Source organism: Pristiophorus japonicus, chromosome 19 (assembly GCF_044704955.1).
Source record: "Pristiophorus japonicus isolate sPriJap1 chromosome 19, sPriJap1.hap1, whole genome shotgun sequence".
In the NCBI taxonomy this organism is placed as follows: domain Eukaryota; kingdom Metazoa; phylum Chordata; class Chondrichthyes; family Pristiophoridae; genus Pristiophorus; species Pristiophorus japonicus.
The window spans coordinates 77,523,311-77,544,278 of record NC_091995.1 but is presented as its reverse complement, the minus strand read 5'-3'; the positions used below and the strand labels follow the sequence as shown (position 1 = coordinate 77,544,278).

Here is a 20,968-nt window from a genome sequence, read left to right as displayed (position 1 = left end):
ACATGACTGGCTAGGCCACTCCCAACTCAACAGCTCCACCAACCTATGAGCATCCTCACAGGTGCATACATTACAGGCAGCAAGCACTTCTTTACACAAAGGGTAATGGAAATCTGGTACTCTCTCCCACAAAAAACTGATGAGCCTGGAGGGTCAATTGAAAATGTCAAAGTTGAGATTGATAGATTTTTGTTAGGCGAGGGTATTAAGGGTTACGGGATCACGGTGGCTAGGTGGAGTTAGGATACAATCTCATTGAATGGCGGAACGGGCTCAAGGGGCCGAATGGCCTCCTCCTGTTCTTAACTGCAAATCCCTCTACTTCTCATGGCAGCTGAGACTAACAATATAAGGCCAATTTGTGCTGAGTTATGGGCAGGTTTTAGGCTGTCGACATGAATCCACTAGCAAATGTGCCAAGGTACCGAGGCTCTCTCAGCCACAGGCCACTGACGGCAAGGGCAGGAGACTTTGATCCCATTTGCCTGGGGCGGATGGGAATCCACACACGGGAGGTCACAGGATGATCAATTATTCAATAACAGTGCCCAGTCGATACAAGCTACTATTAACAAGACTAATAAATCCCCGGGAAACAGCTGGAAGGCCTTTGATTCCGAGTTACAAGAGATTGTTTTAACCTTGTATAATAACGGTGAGAAGATCCACTTTAATGCAGCCCCGACTGGATTCAACTAACTCAGTACGCCTACGGACTTGAACCCCCAACCTCCAGTTCTTGATGTAAGATTAGGAGTAAGGCTATGCATTCGGCCCTCAGGAATGCCCAGAGTGGATGCTGTTGAAATCAACTGCGTTAGTCCTTTCAGCTACCTAAAACTGTGAGAGGTTAGCGCGCAGAAACCCTCATAGAATGATACAGCACAGAACGAGGCCATTCAGCCCATCGGGCTCTTTGAAAGAGCAACCCAATTAGTCCCACTCTCCTGCTCTTTCCTCAGAGCACTGCATTTTATTCCGTTTTAAGTATTTATCCAATTCCCTTTTGAAAGTTACTATTACATAGAAACATCAAAACATAGAAAATAGGTGCAGGAGTAGGCCATTCGGCCCTTCGAGCCTGCACCGCCATTCAATAAGATCATGGCTGATCATTCACCTCAGTACCCCATTCCTGCTTCCTCTCCATACCCCCCGATCCCTTCAGCCGTAACTCCCTTTTGATTATATCTAACGAACTGGCCTCAACAACTTTCTGTGGTAGAGAATTCCACAGGTTCACAATTCTCTGAGCGAAGAAGTTTCTCCTCATCTCGGTCCTAAATGGCTTACCCCTTATCCTTAGACTGTGACCCCTGGTTCTGGACTTCCCCAACATCGGGAACATTCTTCCTGCATCTAACCTGTCCAGTCACGTCAGAATGTTAGATGTTTCTATGAGATCCCCTCTCATTCTTCTAAATTCCAGTGAATATAAGCCTAGTCGATCCAGTCTTTCTTGATATGTCAGTCCTGCCATCCCAGGAATCAGTCTGGTGAACCTTCGCTGCACTCCCTCAATAGCAAGAACGTCCTTCCTCAGATTAGGAGACCAAAACTGTACACAATACTCCAGGTGTGGCCTCACCAAGGCCCTGTACAACTGCTCTATTGAATCTGCTTCCACCACAACTCACTCACTGAGTAAAAGAATTTCTCCTAATCTGCCCATAGTTTTTTGCCAATTATCTTAAATCTGTGTCCTCTGATTACCGACCCTTCTGCCACTGGAAGCAGTTTGGGGCTGAAATTGGCCCCCTCTTTAAAGTCCACTGCTGCCTCAAAGAGGCGGTAATGGGCTGTTGAGGCCTTTCTGATCGGAGGCAGGCAGATGGACTGACCCTTCCGAAATTGCCCCCGAGCCGGGGGCGACGGAAACGGGTTGCTGCCCCGCCCGTGTTCCCGCCCCGTCGGGCACGCGCCGACCCCTCACCGCCCGGTGGCGACCCCTTTCCGCCCGGCGAGGGAAATTGCCCCGGGGGAGCAGAGCCTCCACCGCTCAGTGTCCCCGGCAGCTTTTCCCAGCGGGAAGCTGCCACTGGCTGGGCGGCTCTGCAGTCGGCTCGACAATGGCGGTCGCTGGTTCAGCCGAGCCTCCAGCAGGCAGCCCCTCACTCCCCCTCACTTGGGTACTGGGACCGCTGGCCCGGCCGAAACCCTCCTTGGTGGCCCAGTGGGTACCACTAAAGTGGCTGCAGAGCTCGCAGCGGCCCCCTCCCCTTTAACTGAAGGAGAGGGACGTTACGCTGACGTCCTCAGCGCGCTGATGTCACCGCCCGCCTCCCGTCCCGCTCCCAACGCACTTCCGCCCCTCCGCAACCCCAAACACCGCCGCAACGAATTAAAACACAAAATGAGGCCAATTTCCCGCTATGCTCCACCCCATGGATTCGCGCAGAGAATATTCATTTGATTCCAATTATCTGACCCATTTGGAGCAGGGGGCAATTTCGGCTCCTTTCTCCCTATCGACTCCATCAAAACTCCTCGTAATTTTGAACCTCTCTTTCAAATGCCCCCTTAACAATCCCAGCTACCTCCAACCTCTCCACATCACTGAAATCCCTCATCCCTGGCACCTTTCTGGTAAATCTCCTCTGCACCCTCTCGAAAGGCCTTGTCGTCCCTCCTGGTGTGATGCCCAGAATTGCCCACAATACTCCAGCCGAGGCCTAACCAGGGATAGCGCTCATCATAGAATCATAGAATCATTGAAGTTTGCAGCACGGAAGGAGGCCATTTTGGCCCATCGTGTCCATGCTGGCCAACAAGAGGCTATCCAGCCCAACAAGTAAAGATCTTCAGTAATGTTGTGTTAGATGGCACAATGCAACACAACACAAAATAATTATGGATGACCCCCCCCCCCCCCCCCCCCCCCCCCTCAGGTAACCAGTGCCAGTGACTTTTATTAGTTTTACAGTCAAAACATAATAAGAACATAAGAAATAGGAGCAGGAGTAGGCCATTCGGCCCCTCGAGCCTGCTCCGCCATTCAATAAGATCATGGCTGATCTAATCCTGGCCTCAACTCCACTTCCCTGCCCGCTCCCCATTACCCTTGACTCCCCTATCATTCAATAATCTGTCTAGCTCTGCCTTGAATATATTCAATGACCCAGCCTCCACAGCTCTCTGGGACAGAGAATTCCAAAGATTCACGACCCCCTGAGAGAAGAAATTCCTCCTCATCTCCGTCTTAAATGGGCGACCCCTTATTCTGAAACTATGCCCCCTGGTTCTAGATTCCCCCACGAGGGGAAACATCCTCTCTGCATCTATCCTGTCGAGCCCCCTCAGAATCTTATGGGGTTGAAATTCGGTTGCTACTGCCTGCTGATAACGCCAGTGTTGAGTGCTAACTGAGATTTGGGCGGTTGGGAGTGGCACTGGGTGCTGTTCACGCCTGACGCGAAATTCGGTGGTAATTTTTTGAAGGGTGTTAAAACGTAACATGCCGCCGGCTAACTCCATGGTAACCATGACGTCAGTCCGCGTGCAACGCCTCCTTGGTGCCCTTCTCGCCACGTTCACTTTTGCCGCCTCATGGAACAGCTTGCGTCCACGGCAGAGAAACGAACCCGGGGCGTTATTTAACGGGAGTTGCAGCCGGTCAGTGCTGCGTTCGATGCTCGCACAGACAGTAGGGTGTTGGCCTCGCACTGCTGGTCACTCGTCAGATTGACTGCAATGTCTGGGACACCTTGCTGGGTTCCACATCGGAGAAAAGTGAACGTTGGATTTCGCTGTGGCCGGTGCCAAGTGATGGGGGCAGTGATCGCACACCACCTCATCCCGCGGAGACGGCTTGAAAGGCGCCGGCTGCAGAGACAGCTCCGGGGAAAATGTGGATCCTCTCCAGGGGAGAGGCCCCAGACAGAGGAGCAGGAGGCCGTACAGATGCAGGGTTTTACCGCGTGCATTACTCTTATCTCCAGATGTCCGAGGAGCAGTGCTTACAAAGGCTCAAGGAGGTGGTCACGGGGCTTTGCAAACTGCTGCAGACACACCTGGCAGCTGACATCGGCACCAGGACCTCGCTGTCCGTGGCAGCCACTCGGCTTCTGTGGTACCAGCTCCTTCCAGTCTCCTGTCGGAGGGAGCAGCGTGCAGCGGCCCGGCCCGGAAATCGGCGTGGTCCCGGCCTGCAAGCCCATCTCAGGCATACCACCGCAGGGAGCAGCGCGTGCTGCTGCAGGAGGGCGACGGCTGACTGCAGTGCGGGCAGGCACAGCAGGAGCGGCGATGTCGGGGCGAAGGAGCGGCGAGAGTGCGTAGAGATTTGAGATCTGGGCCCAGGAGAGGCCAGCCCACACTGCGATATGTGTGCGCACTGGGTCCGTGCAGCAGAGCTGGTCTCCAGTCGTCTTGGGTAATCCTTGCCACTGGACCAAGGCCTAGCTCTGTCAAGCCCGTGTGTTGGCTGGTGTGCAACGGCCACTCCATGTTAAAAAAATCCACACACAGGCATCTTCCACCCTTCAACATGTAGTTTGTGATCTGGAATGTTAGGTCCTTCATCCCTTTTTGGTGTGGAAGCAAGTCATCCTCGTTTCGAGGGACTGCCTGTGATGATAATGAGGCGATATTTGCAACATCTCGCAGTTTGCAGTACATCGCTGTATTCGCCAGGTTACCGACGCTCTCTGCAGCAAACGATTACACTGGATCAAGTTCAGCATGTCCAGGGAAGACCTGGATGAGCGCTCCCGTGACTTCGCCAGCATAGCGGGCTTCCCCAGGGTTCAGGGAGCCATCGATTCTACTCATCTGGCATTGCGGGCCCCGCCTCACCTGGCCAGCCTCTGCACCTGGCCATCTGCTGAAGACATCACGCCCCAACCCCCCCCAAGCCTCCGTGCACACAAACAGCAACACAAGGTTATGACAAATGAAACATAGAAGCATAGAAACATAGAAAATAGATGCAGGAGTAGGCCATTCGGCCCTTCGAGCCTGCACCGCCATTCAATAAGATCATGGCTGATCATTCCCTCAGTACCCCTTTCCTGCTTTCTCTCCATAACCCTTGATCCCTTTAGCCGTAAGGGCCATATCTAACTCCCTCTTGAATATGTCCAATGAACTGGCATCAACAACTCTCTGCGACAGAGAATTCCACAGGTTAACAAATCTCTGAGTGAAGAAGTTTCTCCTCATCTCAGTCCTGAATGGCCTACCCCTTATCCTAAGACTATGTCCCCTGGTTCTGGACTTCCCCAACATCGGGAACATTCTTCCCGCATCTAACCTGTCCAGTCCCGTCAGAATCTTATACGTTTCTATGAGATCCCCTCTCATCCTTCTAAACTCCAGTGAATAAAGGCCCAGTTGATCCAGTCTCCCCTCATATGACAGTCCAGCCATCCCTGGAATCAGTCTGGTGAACCTTCGCTGCACTCCCTCAATAGCAAGAACGTCCTTCCTCAGATTAGGAGACCAAAACTGAATGCAATATTCCAGGTGGGGCCTCACCAAGGCCCTGTACAACTGCAATAAGACCTCCCTGCTCCGATACTCAAATCCCCTAGCTATGAAGGCCAACATACCATTTGCCTTCTTCACCGCCTGCTGTACCTGTATGCCCACTTTCAGTGACTGATGAACCATTACACCCAGGTCTCATTGCACCTCCCATTTTCCTAATCTGCCACCATTCAGATAATATTCTGCCTTCGTGTTTTTGCCCCCAAAATGGATAACCTCACATTTATCCACATTATACTGCATCTCCAATCCATTTGCCCACTCACCTAACCTGTCCAAGTCACCCTGCAGCCTCTTAGCGTCCTCCTCACAGCTCACACCGCCACCCAGTTTAGTGTCATCCGCAAACTTGGAGATATTACACTCAATTCATTCAGCTAAATCTTAATGTATATTGTAAAGAGCTGGGGTCCCAACACTGAGCCCTGCGGCATTCCACTAGTCACTGCCTGCCATTCTGAAAAGGACCCGTTTATCCCGACTCTGCTTCCTGTCTGCCAACCAGTTCTCTATCCATGTCAGTATATTACCCCCAATACTATGTGCTTTGATTTTGCACACTAATCTCTTGTGCGGGACCTTGTCAAAAGCCTTTTGAAAGTCCAAATACACCACATCCACTGGTTCTCCCTTGTCCACTCTGCCAGTTACATCCTCAAAAAATTCCAGAAGATTCGTCAAGCATGATTTCACTTTCATAAATCCATGCTGACTTGATCCGATCCTGTCACTGCTTTCCAAATGCTCTGCTATTTCATCATTAATGATTGATTCCAACATTTTCCCCACTACTGATGTCAGGCTAACCGGTCTATAATTACCCGTTTTCTCTCTCCCTCCAAAAAGTGGTGTTACATTAGCTACCCTCCAGTCCATAGGAACTGATCCAGAGTCGATTTGTATTGACACAAAACACCGTAGTGTGCTGTAAAGAAGCAGTAAAGGTCGCCATTATTTACAGCAAACAATAATTGAAACCTGTCCCCTTGAAACATTATCACCCACATGCACGTGCAACTATTCACATTACATCATCATTTCTGAGCAGCATCACACAATTCTTTATTGGCTCATCCAATTCTGACTATTTACATTTTTTCACATTAGAGCAAGGTGACCATTTCTGGCCACTAGCACACACATCTTTACCGGCTCTTTCTCCGTGCTTTCCCCCCTTCCCTTCACCCCCCTCCCAGACCGACTGCTCCTCCTCAATGGGGTCTCAGTGCCTGCAGCAAGGCTGGTAGAAGGTCACTGTGTTGGCGCCGCTGCCACAGCTGATGGCCTAGCAGGATGTTCCACACAAGCCCAGGGCCCTGGAAGGCTCGGTTGCGCACTGCATCACCTCAGCCTGGGCGGCAACACTCTGTGGGGGATGGGTTGCAGCAAGCAGCAGGGACAAGGGCGGAATGATGTCGTCCTGAGAGAGGACATCACGTTCCAACAGGCCCGACACAATGCTACTTCCCCGGGGCAGAGCCTCGGCATCTGGAGCTCTCTGGCTGAGCACAGATTGCTGCCGTGTTTCACCAACGTTAGTTCCCCGTGCAACTGATGGGGCCCCAGACACGATGGCAGTGGTCAGTGCCTGCGTGGATGGAGGTTGGCTCTGCATCAGGGCAGACTGCGACTGCAGCACACCTCGGAGCTGATTGATGCCACCACGCACTGACGACACGACAGTCTGCAGGCCTACCATAGCGTCGGCCTGGTGCTCAATGGCTACTGCCACGTCAGCCATAGCCCGTGCCACCATGCCGGGAACCCCACGGTCACTTGAAGCAACCAACATCCGTTGGTATCTACCAAAGATCGGCCACCGAGCCACAAATACAATCGCTGAGGCGGCCTCCACCACACTCAAAGCAAGTGCATCGAGACTCTCGGGCACCCTCGACAAAACAGCCAGCAGATCGCTGTGCATCTGCGATGACTGTCTGGCGAGATCCTCGAAGTGGGCCTGATCATCAGAGTGCTGCTGAGCATCACTCAGGCACGGCTCTAAGTGCTGCCTAACTCCCGGATGCTGAGCCCACGCTTAACAGCCCAATTTAGCGCCTCCAGGATTTTATGCTGCTATCAATTCTTTAGGCGCCAACACTGAATTTCGCGTTTGGGGAGCGCACCTGAAGCCAGGCGCTAAAAATTTCTCTCGTGCGGTGATACCGCATCAAAAATGGCGGTACAGAATTCCGACCCCTCATTCTTCTAAACTCCAATGAGCACAGGCCCAACCTGCTCCAGCTTTCCGCACAAGGGGAAGGTTGGGCTGCACACCAGAGTGACAGCAAGAAGGTTTTATGCTTGCGAGTAGAAATCAAAGAGTTTATTCAGACAGAGACACATGGCGCTCGGCGGGCAGCAGTCCCGAACCCCCTGCAGGAGCTTTACTTTGCACACAGTGCAACACCTGGCCCTGGCAGCATTGCCACCTACATTCTCAGCACTCTGCCTGGCAACTGACAGGGCCTCCCACTGGGCCTTGGCCCCGGCTGCTCGAGAGCGCGCCGTCTCCTGGCATGTGCGAGTGCTCCCCCGTGGGGGGGGGGGGGGGGGGGGGGGAGGGCGAACTTGCAAAGTCACAACATTTTATACCCTCCTGTCTCCCAGCAGGCGAGTGTGGGAAAGGCACAGCTCGCACATTCCGCGAGACAGGAGCGGCGGTGTGGTCGCGCGGGGCCCCCCTCGATCCCGCTCCGCCAGCATTCCGCGCCTCCTCCCCCTCGGGTCTGCGCGTCACGATTCGACCTCTGACCTTTTGTCCTGTTCCGACACGGCCTGCCCCTGACAATGCAGGCCTGTTGGGGAGAAAGCCAGGCTGCAGCAATTAACACCAATCAAGGGACACGCCACTGCTAATTATACACACATTACCAATGACTGCCTGTGAGCGTGCCTCATTTCGCTCTTCAAGTCAGGTTGCCAAGCCTCCAGGGTTGGCCTGGCATCTCCAGGAATTGTAAATTAAACCCCACGATACTGCCGCAAGAGAAAAATCGTAGGGGTTGTTATGTTCAGAATAAGCTTAAACCTTGGTCTTTTTAATGTAAATCCAGAATGAGGAGGCAGCATGGTAGACTGCCTTTTATACCTGCTTGCCCAGGGTGTGCAGGTGACCCTTGGGTCTCCCACAGGTGCGCCCCCTGGTGGCAAGTCTTACACATTACATAACCGGTTGCAGTTTGCCCGACACATTTGCTTGCTGTAACACACAACCGACCCCGTACGAAGACGCATCACAAGCTAGTAGTAAACGTTTACTTGGGTCATACAATACAAGTGACTTGTTAGAACATAGCAGGTCTCTGGCCTTGTTAAAGGCTGTCTCTTGAGATTTACCCCAAACCCAATCAACACCCTTGCATAGCAATAAATGCAAGGGTTCTAGTAAAGTGCTCAACCCCGGTAGAAAGTTACCAAAATAGTTCAGGAACGAACGCAACTCCGTCACAGTCTGTGGTCTGTGACTTGATGGAGCCCGTGGGTCTGGTGCCGTCTGCCGCAATCTTTCGCCCCAGAAATTCAACCTCTGGCGCCAGGAAAACACATTGGAGTGTTTCAGCCTGAGTCCCACTCTGTCCAATCGCTTTAGAACTGCTTCCAGGTTGTGCAAGTGTTCGGTGGTGTTGCGACCAATGATCAAGATGTCATCTTGGAACACCACGGTGCTTGGAACCGATTTCAGCAGACTCTCCATGTTCCTCTGGAAGATGGCTGTAGCCGAGCGGATCCCAAAGGGGCATCTGTGGTACACGAACAGTCCTCTGTGTGTGTTGATGCACGTCAATTTCTTTGACAGTTCAGCCAGCTCCTGTGTCATGTAAGCAGAGGTTAGATCTAGCTTGGTGAATGACTTTCCCACTGCTAGCATTGCGAAGAGGTCCGCCGCTTTGGGTAGCGGGTACTGGTCCTGTAACGAGACTCGGTTGATCGTTACCTTGTAGTCCCCGCAGATTCTGACCGTCCCATTGCTTTTCAACACCGGAACAATTGGACTGGCCCACTCGTTGTACTCGACTGGCGATATGATCCCATCTCGTTGAAGTCTGCCCAGCTCGATCTCGACTTTCTCTCGCATCATGTGTGGAATCGCTCGGGCCTTGTGATGAACAGGCCGTGCATCAGGACAAGATGGATCTGCACTTTGGCGCCTGTGAAGTTGGTGATGCCTGGCTTGAATAACGACGGGAATTAGTTTAGCACTTGGGCGTAGGAGGCGTCTTCTACCGAAGACGGTGCTTTGATGTCATCCCAGTTCCATCAGATCTTTCCTAGCCAGCTTCTGCCGAACTGGCTGGCGAACAGAAAGCAGAGAGTCGGGATAAATGGGTCCTTTTCGGGTTGGAAATCGGTGGTTAGTTGTGTGCCACAGGGATTGGTGCTGGGACCACAACTGTTTACAATATACATAGATGACCTGGAAGAGGGGACAGAGTGTAGTGAAACAAAATTTGCAGATGACACAAAGATTAGTGGGAAAGCGGGTTGTGTAGAGGACTCAGAGAGGCTGCAAAGAGATTTAGTTAGGTTAAGCAAATGGGCTAAGGTTTGGCAGATGGAATACAATGTCAGAAAGTGTGAGGTCATCTACCTTGGGAAAAAAAACAGTAAAAGGGAATATTATTTGAATGAGGAGAAATTACAACATGCTGCGGTGCAGAGGGACCTGGGGGTCCTTTTGCATGAATCCCAAAAAGTTAGTTTGCAGGTGCAGCAGATAATCAGGAAGGCAAATGGAATGTTGGCCTTCATTGCGAGAGGGATGGAGTACAAAAGCAGGGAGGTCCTGCTGCAACTGTATAGGGTATTGGTGAGGCCGCACCTGGAGTACTGCGTGCAGTTTTGGTCACCTTACTTAAGGAAGGATATACTAGCTTTGGAGGGGGTACAGAGACGATTCACTAGGCTGATTCCGGAGATGAGGGGGTTACCTTATGATGATAGATTGAGTAGACTGGGTCTTTACTCATTGGAGTTTAGAAGGATGAGATGTGATCTTATAGAAACATTTAAAATAATGAAAGGGATAGACAAGATAGAGGCAGAGAGGTTGTTTCCACTGGTCGGGGAGACTAGAACTAGGGGGCACAGCCTCAAAATACGGGGGAGCCAATTTAAAACCGAGTTGAGAAGGAATTTCTTCTCCCAGAGGGTGAATCTGTGGAATTCTCTGCCCAAGGAAGCAGTTGAGGCTAGCTCATTGAATGTATTCAAGTCACAGATAGATAGATTTTTAACCAATAAGGGAATTAAGGGTTACGGGGAGCGGGCGGGTAAGTGGAACTGAGTCCACGGCCAGATCAGCCATGATCTTGTTGAATGACGGAGCAGGCTCGAGGGGCTAGATGTCCTACTCCTGTTCCTAATTCTTATATTCTTATGTTCTTATGAACAGTGTTGAGCCATCGTCTGGTACAATCCATAGTGTTAAATCATGCACAGCTCCATCGTACTATACCTTCACTGCTGCACTGCCATGGTATTAGCTCTTTTGTGTAAGTGTGCAGCTTGGTGTGGATCGGGTTTAGATTTGGCCTTTGTGCCTTGTTGCCCCACAGTTTCTCAAAAGCCTTCTGGCTCATAATTGACTGACTTGCCCCCGTGTCCAATTCCATGGAAACTGGAATGCCGTTTAATTTAACTTTTAACATTATCGGAGGGCTTTTGGTGGTGAAGGTGTGTACCCTATATACTTCCTCTTCAGCCTCAGGTTGAGTTGCCTCACTTTCTCGTTCAGCATGATCTGCGCCGATCGGTCATCTTCTGCCGACTCTGTCACGTGGTGAGTCGCAGCATGTTTGCACATTCGCTGGAGGTGCCCCATTGTTCCATAGCCCTGGCACACATAGTGCTTGAATCGACATTGATGGGCTCGATGATTACTCCCTCAGCGCCAACATGGTGCTAATGGATTTGCATTCACGCCCCACAGCAGACTCTGAGTCATCCTAGGTCTGGCCTCTGCGGGCGTGTAGGCCCTGCCATGTACAGTTCTGCCTGCTGAAGGCTTAATTTTATTCACAGTACTTGCCGGTGAGCTTCAATGCTGCAAAGATATCTGTTTAGTGTTATCGTTCATAGACATGAAAGCCTGGGCTATCGTGATGGCCTTGCTCAGATCTAGGGATTCGGCAGACAGCAGTTTGCGAAGAATGACCTCGTGGTCGATTCCAAGCACGAAAATGTCCCGCAACACTTCCCTCAAAAATCCAGCAAATACATATGGTCCCGCAAGGCGTCTTAGGTCGGTGACATAGCTCGCCACATCCTGGCCCTCGGAGCGATGGTGCGTATAAAAGCGATACCTGGCCATCAAGATGCTCTCCTTCGGCTTGAGGTGTTCCTGAACCAGCATATACAACTCTTCATATGTCTTGTCCATTGGTTTCATCGGTGCTAGCAGATTTTTGATGAAGCCATATATCATGGACCCGCAAACAGTGAGGGGAATCACCCTGCGCTTGACCGTGGCTTCTTCCTTTTCCAGCTCGTTGGCCACAAAGTACTGGTCAAGATGCTTAATGAAGGCTTCCCAATCATCACCCTCAACAAATCTCTCAAGAATACCAACGGCAGCCATAACTGTGTGAAAGTTTGTGATCTGTTACTCGTCGTCAATTGTTACGTTCAGAATAACTCCACAAGACACTATACTGTAAGCTTAAACTGTTGTGACCTTGGTCTCTTTATTGTAACCCCAGAGTGAGGAGGCAGCGTGGTAGACTGCCTTTTATACCTGCTTGCCCGGGGTGTGCAAGCGACCCTTGGGTCTCCCACAGGTGTGCCCCCTGGTGGCAAGTCTTACACATTGGTAATGTTTACATACATAACAGGGACATTTTCAAAAAGTGTTGGTTTTCTGCACTTCCTTAACAATCTGTTACATCTCAAACTTTTCAAGCTCTGACGAAGAATCACAGTCCCGAAACGTTAACTCTGTTTCTCTCAACAACAACAACTTGTATTTATTTAGCACCTTCAATGTGGTGAAACATCCCAAGGCGCTTCACAGGAGTGTTAAGCGATAAAAATTTGACACCGAGCCGCATAAGTAGAAATTAGCGCAGGTGACCAAAAGCTTAATCAAAGAGGTAGGTTTTAAGCAGCGTCTTGAAGGAGGAAAGAGAGGTAGAGAGGCGGTGAGGTTTAGGCAGGGAGTTCCAGAGCTTGAGGCCCAGGCAACAGAAGGCACGGCCACCAATGGTTGATCGATTATAATCAGGGATGCTCGGGAGGGCAGAATTAGAGGAGCGCAGACATCTCGGGGGGGTTGTGGGGCTGGAGAAGATTACAGAGATAGGGAGGGGCGAGGCCATGGAGGGATTTGAAAACAAGGATGAGAATTTTGAAATCGAGGCGTTGCTTAACTGAAAGCCAATGTAGGTCAGCGAGCACAGGGGGTGATGGGTGAGCGGGATTTGATGTGAGTTAAGACACGGATGACCTCAAGTTTATGTAGGGTAGAATGTGGGAGACCAGTCAGGAGTGTGTTGGAATAGTCAAGTCTAGAGGTAACAAAGGCATGGATGAGGGCTTCAGCAGCGGATGAGCTGAGGCAAGGGTGGAGATGAGCGATGTTACAGAGGTGGAAATAGGCGGTCTTAGTTATGCTGCGGATATGTGGTCGAAAGCTAATTTCAGGGTCAAATATAATACCAAGGTTGTGAACAGTGTGGTTCAGCCTCAGACAGAAGTTGGAGAGAGGGATGGAGCCAGTGACTAGGGAACAGAGTTTGTGGCGGGGGCCGAAAAGAATGGCTTCAGTCTTCCCAATATTCAATTGGAGAAAATTTCTGCTCATCCAGAGCTGGATGTCGGACAAGCAGTCTGACAATTTAAAGACCGTGAAGGGGTCGAGAGAAGTTGGAGCTGGGTGTCATCAGCGTACATGTGGAAACTGATAGATCCTGGGGGCACACCAGAGGTAACGATGAGGGGGCAAGAAGCGAAGATGTTGTTGATGATTCTCTGGCTACGATTAGATGGATAAGAATGAAACCGGGCGAGTGTAGTCCCACCCAGCTGGACAATGGTGGAGAGGCGTTGGAGGAGGATAAACCGTGTCAAAGGCTACAGACAAGTCAAGAAGGAAGAGGAGGGATAGTTTGCCTTTGTCACAGTCACAAAGGAAGTCATTTGCTGCCACAGATGCTGCCTGACCTGCCGAGATTTCCAGCATTTTCTGCTTTTATTTATATCTATTTGTTTTCTTCATTTTCTTTGAATAGTTTAGTTATAATAATATTGGAGACGGGGTGGGGTGGGGGGAGAAAGGCTGTTTAGAATCGTCCAATCAGGGAACAAAGAGTCTGTTTGCTTTCCAATTGGTGCGGGAAGGCGGGGCACCGCGATGATTGACGTGTTGGCCGACCAATGGCGGATTGGTTGGAGGTCACATGACAAGGTCTCCCGTCATGCATCCAACCAGATTTGCTGACCCCGCTCCTCATCAGAAGCAGTGACTCTCGATTCAAGACAACAGGCAGCAACTATCTGAGAGAGCAAATAATAGGTTTTTTATTTCTGTCGTCGCTGCCTTGTCGAGAAAGAATCACAGAAATTTACAGCGCACTAGGTTGATTCCGGAGATGAGGGGGTTGTCTGAGTAGGATAGGTTGAGTAGGTTGGGCCTATACACATTGGAGTTCAGAAGAATGAGAGGTGATCTTGCTGAAACTTATAAGATAGTGAGGGGGCTCGACAAGGATGCCGAGAGGATATTTCCACTGATAGGGGAGACTAGAACTAGGAGGCATAGTCTTAGAATAAGGGGCCATCCATTTAAAACTAAGATGAGAGGAAATTTCTTCTCTCAAAGGGTTGTAAATCTGTGGAATTCTCTGTCCCAGAGAGCTCTGGAGGCTGGGACATTGAATATATTTAAGGCGGAGATAGAGATTTTTGAACGATAAGGGAGTCAACGGTTCTGGGAAGCGGGCAGGGAAGTGGAGCTGAGTCCATGATCAGATCAGCCATGATCTTATTGAATGGCGGAGCAGGCTCGAGGGGCCAAACGGCCTACTCTTGCTCTTATTTCTTATGTAGAAGGAGGCTGTCATGTTTGTAACTACAATGTAACACCACTGTATTACTGTATACACTCACTTAGATGCACACCTTGACCACTGGGGGTGAACTTGTGGGAGACACTCCTTACCTGATCACACAGGAATAAAGGGAGATCCCACACAGGGTCATCACTTCTGGATTCCTGTAATAAAGAGCTAAGGTCACAGAATGGCCTTGTCCCTGGAATGTGCCTCGTGTGGTTACATGCTGTAGAGTAAGGACTTTACATTGGCGACGAGAAACGGGAATTCACGACCCACGAGAATGGCCACCGGTAGCACAGAGGAACGGTACTGTGTTGGGGAAGACTGGGACGATTTTGTCGAGAGGCTTCAGCAAATCTTTGTAACTAAAGACTGGCTGGGGGATGCAGCGGCCGACAAGCGACGGGCTCACCTCCTGACCAGCTGCGGGCCAAAGACTTATGCGCTCATGAAGGACTTACTGGCACCCGAAAAGCCGTCGGACAAAACCTTTGAAGAGCTCAGCAAATTAATCGGGGAACACCTCAAACCGGCGAGCAGCGTACACATGGCTCGACACAGATTCTACACCCACCAACGCCGAGAAGGACAGAGCATACCGAACTTTGTAGCGGACCTCCGGCGTTTGGCCAGCCTCTGTAAGTTCACAGACGCCTGCAGGGGGGAGATGCTAAGGGACTTCTTCATCAAGGGTATCGGTCATGCAGGAATTTTTCGCAAGTTAATTGAGACCAAGGACTTGACCTTGGAAGCAGCAGCGTTGTTAGCTCAAACTTTCATGGCGGGGAAGGAAGAGACGAAAATGATTTACGCTCGCAATTCTGCCTCTAATGCGGCGATGGATCAGGGAGTCAATATCATAAATGCTACTCAGAGCCTCGCAGGCAGGCAGGGGCAGTCCGACACTCTCCAGGCAGCAATAGATCCCAGAGTAGGACTTCAACAGAGACAATGGCAGGGTGAACGGACGTTCACACCATCACAGTGGACAATGCGGCCCGGGATGGGGCCATTGACACCCACTAATAGGGTACTTAAGAGCAATCAAAGGGACAGTCAGTGCGGAATTCCTGGCCATAGTCCCTTTGTCCCCAACAATGGAAACTTTAACTCATGCTGGAGGTGTGGGGGAAAACATTCAGCCAGATCGTGCAGATTCCAACAGTTTGTCTGCAGAAACTGTAATCTCAGTGGCCATTTAGCTCCAATGTGTAGAAAACCTGCAACCAGACTAATATATGAGACAGAGGGACCAGAAGAGGGTTCTGTGAGGCAGGATGACTTTTGGGGCAAATCGATGGACGCCGAGGTTCAGCGGGTCCAGGCGTCGAATATTCACAGTTCATACACCAAAACACCACCAATGATGATGAGGGTTTTGTTGAACAGCATCCCAGCACGCATGGAGCTGGACACTGGGGCCAGCCAGTCACTCATGGGCGTTCAGCAATTCGAGAAGCTATGGTCACTCAAAGCCAGTAGACCCAAATTAGAATGTATTGAGACACAATTACACCAAGGAAATCATTCCGGTGCTAGGCAGTGCAATGATGGCTGTCACACACAATGGGCTCGTGAACCGGCTGCCACTCTGGATTATCCCGGGCAATGGTCCCGCTCTGTTGGGGAGGAGCTGGTTAGCCGAGATGAACTGGAAATGGGGGGATGTTCACGCAATGTCCTCGGTGGAGCGAAGTTCGTGCTCACAAGTCCTACAATAATTCGAGTTACTATTTCAACCGGGCATCGGGACTTTCAAAGGCACTAAAGTAGTGATACACATCACCCCAGATGCCAGGCCAGTGCACCACAAAGCCAGAGCGGTGCCGTTTGTGATGCGGGAAAAAATCGAGAGCGAATTGGACCGGCTGTTGCGAGAGGGCATCATCTCGCCTGTTGAATTCAGCGACTGGGCGAGCCCCATCGTTCCCGTTCTAAAAGCGGATGGCTCTGTCAGGATCTGTGGCGACTACAAGGCCACCATCAATCGGATGTCCCTACAAGACCAATACCCGCTCCCAAGAGCGGAGGACCTCTTCTCCACACTGGCAGGTGGCAAGCTGTTCGCCAAGTTGGACCTCACTTCAGCCTATATGACCCAGGAACTGGCCGATGAATCCAAACTACTGACCACCATCACCACGCACAAGGGACTGTTTGCGTATTCGATCAGCGGCCGTGATTTTTCAACGTAACGTGGAAAACCTGCTTAAATCCATTCCTAGAACGATCTTATTCCAGGACGACATCCTTATCACGGGTCGAGACACCAAGGAACACCTCCACAACCTGGAGGAGGTGCTACGCTGACTGGACCGGGCAGGCCTGCAACTCAAGAAGTCTAAATGTATGTTTTTAGCTCCTGAGGTTGAGTTTCTGGGCAGAAGGGTTGCCACCGAATCCAAAACAGAGGCGATTCGATGAGCACCCAGGCCCTGCAACACATCGGAGCTGCGTTCATTCCTGGGACTGTTGAACTATTTTGTGAACTTTCTGCCGAACTTGAGCATGTTGTTGGAGCCGCTACAGGTGCTCCTGCGTAAGGGTTGCGATTGGTTTTGGGGGGATTGTCAGGAACGGCTTTTGATCGGGAGCGAAACCTACTATGCTCAAACAAATTGTTGACCCTGTACGACCCCTGTAAACATTTAGTTCTGACATGTGATGCATCGTCCTATGGGGTTGGGTGCGTGTTACAGCAGGGTAATGCTGAGGGTCAGCTACAACCTATGGCTTACCAGGTTGCTCTCTCAAGCAGAACGGGGATATGGGATGGTCGAGAAGGAAGCGCTTGCATGTGTCTATGGTGTAAAAAAAATGCATCAGTACCTCTTCGGTAGGAAGTTTGAATTAGAGACGGACCACAAGCCACTCACATCCCTGTTGTCAGACAGCAAGGCTATCAATGCCAATGCATCAGCTCACATACAGCGATGGGCTCTCACACGAGCTGCTTATGACTATTCCATCCGGCACCGGCCCAGATCTGAAAACTGCGCTGACGCACTCAGCAGGCTCCCACTGGCCACCACCGAGGGGGCAGCTGAGCAAAGCGCTGAGATGGTCATGGCTGTCGATGCCTTCAACAGTGCAGGCTCCCCCATCACAGCTCACTAGATCAAAATCTGGACAAACAGAGATCCCCTCCTATCCTTGATTAAGAAAATGTGTCCTGACTGGGGATTGGGCGCCCGCACACGGAGCATGCCCTGAGGAGGTCAGACCGTTCCACAGGCGGATGGATGAGCTCTCCATCCAAGCCGACTGCTTACTATGGGGCAGCCGGGTAGTCATGCCCCAGAGGGGCAGGGAGGCATTCATCAGGGAACTCCACAGCGAGCACCCAGGCATTGTGATGATGAAGGCCATTGCCTGGTCACACGTTTGGTGGCCTGGAATTGATTCAGACCTGGAACACTGTGTTCGCAGGTGCATGACCTGTGCCCAGCTGGGTAATGCCCCCACGGAGGCCCCGCTCAGCCCGTGGCCCTGGCCCACCATGGTTATGCATTCACGTTGACTATGCGGGCCCGTTCATGGGGAAGATGTTCCTCATTGTAGTAGATGTGTACTCGAAATGGATCGAGTGCATCATCCTGAAGTCATGTACGTCATCCACCACCATGGAAAGCCTACGTGCGATCTTTGCAACCCATGGCTTGCTGGACATCCTGGTTAGTGGCAATGGCCCGTGTTTCAATGAGCTATGAATTCCGGGAGTTTATGTCGGGCAATGGCATCAACCACGTCAGGACTGCGCCGTTCAAGCCGGCCTCCAATGGCCAGGCAGAACGTGCGGTCCAAATCATTAAGCAAGGTATGCTCAGGATTCAAGGACCCTCCCTACAATGCCGCCTATCGCGCCTCCTGCTGGCCTATAGATCCCGACCGCACTCGCTCACGGGGGTCCCGCCCGCAGAACTACTCATGAAACGGACACTCAAAACTCGGTTGTCCCTCATCCGCCCAGTCCTGACCGACATAGTTGAGGGCAAGTGCAAGTCACAAAACGAATACCTTGACCGTAATTCAAGGGGGAGATGTATAGAAATAAATGATCCTGTATTTTTCCTCAATCGCACCATGGGGCCCAAATGGCTTGAGGGCACTGTAATTGGCAAAGAGGGGAATAGGGTCATCATGGTAAAACTCAACAATGGCCAGATATGCCATAAGCATCTGGACCAAGTAAAAAAAAGGTTCAGCATGGACGCGGAGGAACCTGAAGAAGACCATGTGATGGAGCTCACAACACCACCAGTGAACGAGCAACAAGAGCAATCAGAAGAATGCACAGTCCCTGCGGTCAGCCCGGACAGGCCGGAATCACCACAGGTGACAGACACTCACGTCAGTGTCCAACAACCAGAGCCCCAACTGCGACCCTCCACGAGGGAGCGTAGACCACCTGAAAGACTGAACCTATGATCCCAGTAAGACTTTGGGTGGGGGGGGAAGGTGATGTCATGTATGTAACCACAATGTAACACCACTGTATTACTGTATACACTCAACTTAGATGCACACCTTGACCACTGGGGGTGAACTTGTGGGAGACACTCCTTACCTGATCACACAGGTATATAAAGGGAGGTCCCACGCAGGGTCATCACTTCTGGAGTCCTGTAATAAAGAGCTAAGGTCACAGGAATGTGCCTCGTGTGGTTTCATGCTGTAGAGTAAGGACTTTACAGAGGCCATTTCGGTCTATCGTGTCCGTGCCAGCTGAAAAACATCTATCCAGCCGAATCCCACTTTCCAACTCATGGTCCATAGCCTTGTAGTAAGCCTGAGGATTTGGAGATTTTTTAAAAATCAGCAAAGGATGACCAAGAAATTGATAAAGAGGGAGAAAATAGAACGAAATTAAACTAGCAAGAAATATAAAAACAGATTGTAAAAGCTTCTACAAGTATGTAAAAAGGTAAAGATTCCCAAAAATAAATGTGGGTCCCTTAGAGGCACAGATAGGAGAAATTATAATGAGGAATAAGGAAATGACAGTGTTATGTCTGTAATGCACTTATGAATGACTCCACGAGGCAATGTGTTGTACTCAAACTGTAGTGACCTTGGTCCTTCATTTGTAACTCCAGAGTGAGGTACAAGCATGGTGGGCAGCCTTTTATACTGGGCCCTGCACACCTATGCAGGTGACCCTCAGGTCTCCCACCGCAGTGCCCTCTGGTGGACAGCCTCTGCCACAGGGGCAGGAAACCCTGTTCTCCACAGTTGCACCCTCTAGTGGTGCCAGCATAGTATATACACAGTGTAAACCTTATTGTAAGTACATCAGGTAACAAGTCTTCATCTTATGCAACTATACAGTGACTACACAGAGAGTATAACTATGGTCCGCATATATAACAAACAGAGGTGTTAAACAAATATTTTGTGTCTGTCTTCACAGTAGAAGTCACAAAGAACATGCCATAAATTGTAGGAAACCAAGGATCTATTAAAAGTGAAGAACTTAAAGTAATTAATATTAGTAAAGAAATAGTACTGCAGAAACTAATAGGACTAAATGCCAATAAATCCCCTGGAGTTGATGACCTATATTCTAGGATTTTAAAAGAGGCAGTGACAGAGATAGTGGATGCATTGGTTGTTGATCTTCCAGAATTCCCTAGATTCTAAAACGGTGCCCAAGAATTAGAAGATAGCAAACGTAAACCCACTGTTCAAGAAAGGAGGGAGAGAGAAAACAGGGAACTAGGCCAGTTAACTTGACACCAGTAGTAGGGAAAATGCTGGAATCTATTATTAAGGATGTGGCAACGTGAAAAATCACAATATAATTAGGCAGAGTCAATAGGGTTTTACGAAAGGTAAATCGTGTTTGACAAATCTATTAGAGTTTTTTGAGTGTGCAACTAGGAGGGTAGATAAAGGGGAACGAGTGGATGTGATATATTTGGAATGTCAGAAGACATTCGATAAGGTGTCACACAAGAGGTTATTAGACAAAATTAGGCTCATGGGATTGGGGGTAACATATTAGCATGATTGAGGATTGGTTATTGTCGTAGATTGGCGCCGATGAGAAATTTCGTCCGGAAGATAAAATGCGTCCCGAACCCAAATGCCGGCAGAGTCCCTAAGAGGTAATCACGATCCACTCTGTTGAACACCTTCTCCCGATCAAGGGAAAGGAAGGTAACCAACAGACCAGCCATGGATCAGGTGGATGTTGCCGGAGATGGTCAGGCCGGGACATAAGAACATAAGAACTCGGAGCAGGAGTAGGCCATATGGCCCCTCGAGTCTGCTCCTCCATTTAATAAGATCATGGCTGATCTGATCATGGACTCAGCTCCACTTCCCCGCCCGCTCCCCATAACCCCTTATTCCCTTATCGGTTAAGAAACTGTTTATTTGTCTTAAATATATTCAATGACCCAGCTTCCACAGCTCTCTGAGGCAGC

At 50.3% G+C, this 20,968-nt stretch overlaps 1 protein-coding gene across 1 annotated transcript in view; it reads left to right on the top strand.

Annotated features, from left to right (window-relative positions):
• The window catches only part of LOC139230271 (protein shisa-9-like), a 148,119-nt gene that overhangs the window by 85,112 nt on the left and 42,039 nt on the right, over window positions 1-20,968 (top strand). Inside the window, exon 7 of the mRNA XM_070862099.1 lies at window positions 3,939-4,218. Within this exon, the coding sequence (XP_070718200.1) occupies window positions 3,939-4,218 (280 nt within the window). The remainder of the gene's footprint in view (window positions 1-3,938; window positions 4,219-20,968) is intronic.